General features: G+C 27.1%; 1 protein-coding gene across 1 annotated transcript; it reads left to right on the forward strand.

Annotated features, from left to right (window-relative positions):
• The first annotated feature begins 7,643 nt into the window (after window positions 1–7,643).
• On the forward strand, window positions 7,644–8,742 carry LOC114421996 (zinc finger A20 and AN1 domain-containing stress-associated protein 5-like). Its single transcript, XM_028388157.1, has one exon. It carries the CDS (start codon window positions 7,864–7,866, stop codon window positions 8,356–8,358), a length of 495 nt encoding a protein of 164 aa, XP_028243958.1. The 5' UTR covers window positions 7,644–7,863; the 3' UTR covers window positions 8,359–8,742.
• The last annotated feature ends 1,034 nt before the right edge of the window (window positions 8,743–9,776 follow it).

Here is a 9,776-nt window from a genome sequence, read left to right on the forward strand (position 1 = left end):
ATAGGGCGGCGGACCCTCCTTACAAAATGCCCCCATTTTCACAGTCCACTTTTCCCATTTTGCCCTTTCCTCATTCATGAATGCTCACTATAAGCATATCAAAGGTGCCAAAATTTTGATACATTTAGTATAATGCATTCATCTTATTTTATTTGCATCGTTTTTCAACGAATTTGGCTCTTTTCTTGTTCCTTCTCATGTTTTTTCCGTGCTGATCGTAACTATATTAATATTTAATAATAATATTTAATTTTAAAAATTATTAAAATTATATAATTGTAAAAAGAATAATAGACAACAAAGAAATCACATCTTTTTTCAACTACTTTTAATAGTCTTTCCTTTTTTAGACAAAAAATGATTATTTTATTTCATTAGAAATAAGATGAAAGATATAATTTAGAAACACAATTTTCCAACGAATTACCTATTGAATACTGTATTATATATATATATATATATATATATATATATATATATATATATATATAGTCACAATTTATAATCTCTGAAATGCTGGCGACATTTCTTTTGATATTTTTTTATGATTAATTAAAATTTATTGTAAATAATAAATTTTGGTGTATTTTACATTTAAACTAAAAGAGATAATCTTTAAATAAAAATATGAGCCACCAAAATTGATGAAAAATTTCAGTAAATCGTAAAAAATATTAGAAAAAGTGTTTTTAATATTTCTCCTATAATATACATGTAGTAGTAAAAAAATTTATTTTAGAATAATTATTTTAAAATTATATAAAACTTTTGTGAGTGTAAATTAATTAGCATGCAATTTTTCTTTCTTAATTGTTAAATTACATAATTATCCAACCCTAACAATATTACTTTCACTAAAAGATACATGTGATTTATATAACTTTTTATTTTTAAAAATATTTTTTTAATTGATTAATTCCACAAAGAAATTAGGTTCTTACTTAATACATTTTTTTTATAATTATACATTGAGGAGTATATAAATTTCAAAATCTAATATATACTAGATGTACAAAACAAAACCAATAACGATTACTACAAGGTGATGGGAACTTGTGATAATGTTTCTTAATTAACTAATTTTAAGTTTGAATTTTGAATGATCATTAAGTATGTAATAAATTATTTATTGAAAAAAAATATTCACATGCGTTTATAATTTTGATGAAAATCATTACTTTTGGCGAGTATAATTTTTTTTATCAATATTGTAATAAAAAAAAGTAAAGAAATGAATGAGATATGGTTTTGTTAGGTTAAGATTTTTAGCATTGGGAAGGGAGTGGGGCATGCATTTCAGCAACATCCTAGTGTTTAAACATGGTTAAAAAGAAAGTTGCGTTAAAGTGAAAAATATAACTTTTACATGAAATTTGACGCAAAAAGTTTTATAAACGAGTTATTTTATTTTAAACCTAATTTTGTTTAAAATTAATTTTATCAAATTGAGATTTTTTGTATACAATAATAATAATAATAATAATAATAATAATAATAATAATAATATTTAAGCTCAAAATTTCATAGAAAATTTAAATATCTAATTATTGGACCGATTTCAGTGGATTATAAGTTTAAGATAATTTAAAATCATGACTTAAATATTCTATTTAACTATTTCAACCTGCATTTTGACCTAAAATTAAAATACTCACTGAATGGTTGTTCAAATATACTGTTTTTCTGGCCGCAAATGGGTTCCCATCGTTGACAAACAAATTATTTATCTTTTTTTGAGAAAAAGCAAATTATTTATCTACTCATATGTTATTTAGCATTTATCAATTAAAAGAAGAGTCATTCGAACAAATTTTTTAGAAACCTTAGTTAAAGAATTAATGAATAAAAAATTATAAATAAAATTATTGCAGAAATAATTGATAATATTTGTTATGTTTAGTAAAATTAGCTAAAAGCTGATAAACTGATAAGTAAATTAATAAATTTTAAATAACATAAAAATATATATTTAATATTTTTAATATTAAATTTTTATTTATAATGACTTATCATCTTAAAAAGTAGGATAATAATTTTTATGTTCTGTGTTATAAAGAAATGGTAGAATTAAAACTTTCATTTTTTTTAGAAAAGTAAAATTGAATAAAATAAATTTTATTAGAATTATTTTGTTTAAAATCATTTTCTAACATATAAATACTTTAGATACAAGAGTTTTTTTCGGACAACAAACAAAAAAGTAGGATGAATTGAATAGATAGGATTATAAAATAAAATAAAATGATAAAATAAATTTCAAATAGAATAAGTAAAAATAAAATTGGAAGGAAAACAAAGTTAATAATGGATAGGTTAGCTTATTTTTCATAAGTTTTAAGTAACTTATCAAAATAAATAAGCTAAATAATTTATATAAAATAAGTTTATATATCAAATAAATTATTTTTTCATCAAAGAACTTATAAACTAGTAAAAAAGAACTTATCAAACATATTAGAAAATACTTAAATTTATTGTTTCCCTTCGTATTTAATGAGTCCTTATTATGATTTTATTTGTTATAATCAATTTTAACAAATGATGGAGATTTTGTTTTGAATAAAACTAGTTGGTACAAAAACCTTTTATCTGATCATGTAATTGGACTAAATTTCCTAGAAACGACTAAATTGTAGTTGGCAATGTTTGCCAAGAACTAACTAGTTTCCTATGCAACTCCTAAAACCACTCAAGTACTTCTAACAGGAAATGTGAGTTTTGCGTGTAAGAGACACATAATATAAACCTCTTAACTATTTTTATTTTTTTTATGAATTCCTTAACTATTCTTCTAACGATGCACGTTAGAATGCCACCATTTGCCCAGTAAATATGTCACTTCCACTGTGTTTATACTTTATATATATCATCTCTCACTCCTCTCTCTATATTTATATCCTCTTTTTCTTTAGTTGTTACTTTGTTGGATATTAACTTCTCCACTTCGGCATAAATTTTTTCACAACTACCAATAATGTTCCCAAAGTATTATGTATTAGCAGTTAGAGCAGAATAATTAATATTGCTCAAGTAAACATTATTTTAATCAATAGTTTTGCAGATTAAATTAGTAAAATACGATTTAAAGCTTTTTTATGTCGGCCCTTTGGTCCCATTTTTAAAATTTAAAATTAGAATAGCTTTATTTTAAAAATACTAATAATTTTCACACTCTATTTAGGCTTTTTGTAGTTCTCGACATAACACTGCGTTTAGGCTGGAGACAACTTTTGCTTGATAACTAAATAAAGTTATTGATATATAAAACAACATAGAGAAAAGTATCAAATTGATGAATTATTAAAGTTGAACACTGTTGTCGTACAATATTATTCAAAAAATGCTACATATACACCAGTTACCATCTCAATGGTAATATGTGGCTCAAAAAAGCAAACATTTTCATCATAATTTCGCCCAAAATTTTAATTAAATATATTTCATTAGTTTCTCTTTATCATATATATTTCATTAATTTGAAAACGACTTATAAATAATAAATGGATAGGATTTAATAAACATCTATTTGCATGTGCGTATATTTTTGTTACCAAAAAAATGTGCGCTCATTTTTAATAATGGTTAAACTAGTTTTTTTTAGACAGCGGTTAAATTAAAATTTTATTCTCTATGTATTTGGTAACTATATTTTTTTTTATTTAGTCTCAATACAAGAAATCATTTTTACATGAGTTCTTGCCATTTACAATTGTCATAACTCTGAGAATCACTTATCTTATATGGTTAATCAATTTTGACGAGACTATAAAAACGGTATTTGGACAAATATTTCAATCTAGATTTTTAATACTCGTATGTGATGCTAATTTTAAACTTTACTCCTTTATTTTTTTTAATGTAAATAGTTGTAAAATATAAAAGAAAGAATAAATTAATATTAATTTTACTCATTTTATTCTTTTAAATTTTATTATTTTATTTTTTTATTACTATTTTTAATGAGAATTATATAATTTTTTGTTGAGAAAATATTAAACTATTTTTATCTCATTAAAATAAAATTATGGATCTACCACTGTTGAGAAGCATCGTCACGAAATCTTGCATACATTAATGGTGATTAATATTATATCATCCCCCGTTATCACGATAGTAAATGACGGAAAGTTATTTCAGATTAACTATGTGAAATGTATTTTTTATATGAGAATTCAATTGAAAATAAACATGAGGATTATGAAGAGAATAATGATCTATACAGATAGCTATATATAAAAAATGAAAAAAGATCTGCACATACATATAACAGCAATCACAAAAAATGATTGATTAATCGAAACAGAGAACGCAAGATGAACTGGATCCCGATTTTTCGTGCAAAAGGGCACATTGTTGGTTAATGGAAAGCAAAACTAAACCACTGAGAGTGCATTGGACTTTGTTACTAACGAGCTGTGATATAAAGCAATAAATATTTAACTTGTGCCTGCGTGATTGCCAACCCTTTTCTTTCGGAACAGTAACACAGGATCACTTCCATGTGAAGTCATCAGCTCATGATCATTCATCACCTACATTTTCTTGTTTCTCAGCTTCATTCTTCCCTTCACCAAATCCATACATTCCCCACATGCTTCTTTATTTCCTTCCTTTTTCCTTTTGTATCGGATTCAAATTGTGTGTTTCAATCGTTAATATTATAAAAATTATATTAATTATTTATTATTAGCAAATTTTAATTGACGTAATCAAATTAAATAAGTTATTTAGCCTGTTAGATTATCAAATAAGATGATATAAATTTAAATATGTATGTTAGTGTTGATCCATTAAGAAATATTAAAAAATTTATTAGGTTAACATACTATAAAAAGATAATAATCTCTTATATATATTGAATGGTTACAACAATTTATTTTCTGTTCATCTAAGGAATTACAAAGATTCCTTTAAGAAATAATAAGATTATATAGTTGGGGGAGAATCATAAAAATATAGACTATATTATTAGTTGGTTGTTCATAAAGATCTTATAACAATTGTTAAAAAAATACTTAGATCGTAAATAAATTATATATGGATTCGGTATTTTATCTCATTCTTCATAATTAAATATATTATATATCTTGTAACTTTTGGTAATTATTTTAGGTTGTATACCAAAATAAGAATGAAAGATTTTGAACTTGTTGGTCCATTGGATTTGACTTGAAATTCCTGTAATAATACATTGGACTGAAAATCAAGCATGCAATATGAGCTTGAAACCTTGTCTTTAGGTATTTAATTAATATAGTTCATATAAGACTTGAAACTTGAAATTTATAATTAAATTAGAACAACCTTATACCTTTCATTGTTTCCCCAGGCTTCTTAATTTTTTTCTTATATTTTCTTTTCTTTGAATAGACTATGCATTCAATCATGCTCAAGTTAAATAGATTTATAATAAATAATGAAGCTTTTTTTTACTATTTAAATTATAGTAATTATATACTCAAAATTTAAATTTATGATTAATTAAATTAAAGTAACATCACATTAATAAATTCACATTCACATGTTTGATGTTTTGTTGCTTTATAAAAGTTTGATTTGTTTCTTAAGGATAAGAAAATTCAGTAACACGTTCACTTTACCATAAAATTGACTTAGTCGTACATATATCTAATTATTAATTAAAGATTGTCTTAAATGTGTACAAAATGCGACCACACATTTATAATTATAAATTTGTAATCTCAAATCTTTGTACACCCTTTATTCGAAGAACATATCCAGCAGGCGATTTTATAGCAAGCCTAGTCTACATTTTTTAAAGAGAAGCCTAGTATACATTTTTGGATCTATGTATTTGTTCTAATTAAATTCGACGATCACAATGTTTTTTTTAACTGAGTAATTTTACAGACTTTGCATTAAACTACTTATATAGGAAAAATATTAGATATCACGTTAAAATTTAGTGATAAATTATATCGTTACGAAATATTTTCAACAACAATTGTTTTTCTTTCTTTTAAAATTGTGTTTTAGATTTTGGGATTACTAACCTAGTAAAGAAAATTTAAAAATGCTAAATGATGATGCGCGTAACTTTTAAGGGGACATTTAGAAGCTTACTTTTTCTTTTCAAATGATTCAAATAGTTTTACTTTTCTCCTGTGGTAGTATATTTTTAGCAGCTTACTTTTCGTTTTAAATGATTCAAATAGTTCTACTTTTCTCTTGTCGATTCGATGTTTTTTTTTCCCTAAGCAATACATTAAATTTGGGTAAGAAAAAAGTAATATATTAAATTTGTTTACAAACTCATGGACATTAGTCAATTTAATCCTTAAAATTATTATAAAAAAACTATTAGTTTAATATTTAAAAATATTAAACACTGTTACTCAATCAAACATTAAGTTAATTTATATTTATAATTTCAACCTTTGATTTAATATATATAATTCTTTTTGTTGTAAAAGAATATTTTTTTCTGTAAAACATAGATTATGTTTGATACACTATCTTAATTTTTTTATTAGGTAAAAAAATTGTGTGACGGTATAAAATGAAGAAATATTTTTAATATTATTTAACAAGATGCCAAGAATATATTGAAACTCTTAGAATTGAATTGCTTAAAAGAATTATTATACAACTTGAACCAAAAATGATTTGAGTTAGTTAAAAGTTATCCAATTGGTTCTTAAATGTAAAAAAACAAAATCTCAGAACAAGGATTTTTTATTATTACAAAAAATCATTTAAGAGATTGATTTATATATATATATATATATATATATATATATATATATATATATATATATATATATTTTCATCAAAAGACAAAAATTGAATCCTAATTACATATTTAAGAGTTAAGATTATTTACAACCTAAGTCACAACATGATCACATTAATAACAATTATTTCATTTTAACTAAGACAACAACCTTAATTAGAATTTACAGGACACCGTGGCAATAAAAAAAGGGTAATTCCAACCCATCCAACCTAACAAATAAATAAATAAATGAATCTGAATAATAAATACTATTAGCCACAACAACAATCATAATAATAACAATAATAATAAAAACAAAAAGACTGAGACATGATTTGAATCATGCAAGAACACGAACACGAACACCTCATAAACATGTGAGTTGGGATGATTAAATAAATTCAGGTTCATTCACAACACTCTTATCCGCAAACTGACTTACAATTAAAATAAAAAATTAGATGTAATTGATAATTTTTTTATATTTATGTTGAAAATTTATTTAATTATGTTAAAATTTTTGTAATTAAATATTTATTAGAAATTTAGTAAGACTGTTTAAAAATATATGTAATTGATTATTTTTTAAAAAAAATATATTTATTTTAAAATTATAATTTGAATAAAAAAGGCCCACAGATGAATCTGTTAGGCCATGAGATCCAGGAAACGAGAGCAATGTTTAAATCTGTATACAAGTGTAGGAGAAATTGATTTGATGTGAAAACAAACTTATCCAAACGTGAGATGGAGCGACCCGCTTGCCCATGGTACCTGTGAGACAAGAAAGGGGGCAGTAGAGGCAAAACTGCAAGCAAAACGGACCCCCACTTGAACAATTTGGTAATTTCCGCTGCCACACCACCACCAAAGAAGGAAATAAAATTTGATACGCGTCTCTATGAGGCCCATATTTCATTCCTATTACCGACCTTACAGCACATCAATACATCTTCAAATCCACCTCTCATCTCTCTCGCCCTCTCTCTCACATCATCACCATTTCACCTATTTCTCTCTCTCTCTCTCTCTCTCTCTCTCTCTCGCATCACAATTTCATCAAAACCTTTTAAGTCTTCATAGTTTTCCTTCTTTCTTTCTTTGTGAAAAAACAAAAAGTCCAAACCATGGCTCAGAAAACCGAGAAAGAAGAAACCGACTTCAAGGTTCCCGAAACGATTACGCTTTGCGTTAACAACTGCGGCGTCACCGGAAACCCTGCTACGAATAACATGTGTCAGAAGTGCTTCACCGCCTTCACCACCTCTACCGCCACCACGTCCGGCGCCGGAGGTGCCGGAATAGCTTCTCCGGCGACCAGATCCGGCATCTCCGCGCGTCCACTGAAGAGATCTTTTCCCGAGGAGCCCTCGCCGCCGGCGGATCCTCCGTCTTCGGACCAGACGACCCCGTCGGAGGCGAAGCGCGTGGTGAACCGCTGCTCCGGCTGCAGGAGGAAGGTCGGACTCACCGGATTTCGGTGCCGATGCGGCGAGCTCTTCTGCGCCGAGCACCGGTACTCCGACCGCCACGACTGCAGCTACGACTACAAAGCCGCCGGAAGAGAAGCCATCGCGAGGGAGAATCCGGTGATTAGAGCCGCGAAGATCGTCAAAGTCTGAAAAAAAACAAAAAAGAAGGAAAAAACCCGAACGGAACGGAATCTCAAAACGACGTCGTTGACCTTTCGCGCGATCGGGTTCAGGTCACGGGTTTCGCTTTTTTTCTTTTCAGATTTATATATAGAGAGAAGAAAAAAAAAGTAGCAGATAACAGGTTTGAGAGAGAGAGAGAGAGAGAGAGTGTGAGGTTTTAGATTGAGAGAGAGAGCGAGAGAGAGAGATTGTTGCTGAAAAGAAGATGAAGAAGAATTTATCTGAATTTCTCTTGTGTTCATCGATCAAACTCTGATCGTTTAATTTTTTTTTAAATTTTCTCTTCTAATTTTATGTTTAATTTCTTCCTGATTTGATCTTGAAATGATAAATTATTGTTGTTTACCATAATTGTTATCATATTCTCACATCGTGGATCTGATTAATTTTGTGATAAGATCTTGATTTTTGCTTTAGTTGATTTTGTTTCCAAAATTGATTTGGAAGGAAATTATTGCTGTATAAAATTAATTTCAAAGTAATCCAATTATTTTTAGAATTTTTAAAATAAAATGATGATAAAATTTAGTATAAAGTTAGCTAAATTGTTTTGATTTAAAATTAATTTTAAACTTATGATCAATTCTTTAGAATTAAACACGTGATTTGATGAACAAAGTTTTGAATAAAACCCAATATTCTGAAACTGGAAGGCGTTGAATTTCTCGCTTTGGTGGGCGATGATGATACTTCTGAGAAATGGGACACGGCGTGGTGGAGTGGAGTAATTCGGTGGTGGTTGTGTGGGTATTTTGGTCATTTCCTTGCACTTTGAAAATGGAATTTTCGGTAAAAGCGATGATTGAGAGTTGGGTGGGGTCCACATGAATTGACATGTAACGATATATTGAGTTGCGATATGGTGTGAGTTAGCGTGCAAAATATCGTGGGTTTTTTCTTTTATGACATTGACTGGTCCTTTTGTGACCCAATAGAGTATCGCCAGGTGTTTGCTGCATAAAGGCATGTGACGTATGACATGAAGCATTTTTCTTTTTATTTTACTAAAAATAAAAAAAAGAATCTTGAATGAAAATATATTTTTTTTTTTCTGTGGGGAGGATACTATATAATGCGGATAAGGAAGCTAGCGAATTGTTATTGGGTTCTGATCTTCTTTTCTTTTCTTTTCAGGAATTGTATAAAAAACTGAAAAATATTTTTATTAAAATACTTAAAATTGTGATATTTAATTTTTTTATTCTTTCTGATGATTTATATAATAAACATATATTTTTTAATTTTATAATTAATGTCATAACTTGACTGATCAGGAAGAATTTTTTTTCGACAACTAGTCTACTTGGAGTATTGTTGAAGCAATTTGTCATATTCTGAACTGGGATCGGCAGGTTCAAGTGTTGAAACTTGCAAGTCTTAAAGGA

The sequence above is a fragment of the Glycine soja genome, chromosome 8 (genome assembly GCF_004193775.1).
Source record: "Glycine soja cultivar W05 chromosome 8, ASM419377v2, whole genome shotgun sequence".
Taxonomy (NCBI): Eukaryota; Viridiplantae; Streptophyta; class Magnoliopsida; order Fabales; family Fabaceae; genus Glycine; species Glycine soja.

What these genes read in the sequence shown, in the direction of transcription:
- LOC114421996 (XM_028388157.1), top strand. Translation starts at nt 7,864, where the DNA reads ATGGCTCAGAAAACCGAGAAAGAAGAAACCGACTTCAAGGTTCCCGAA.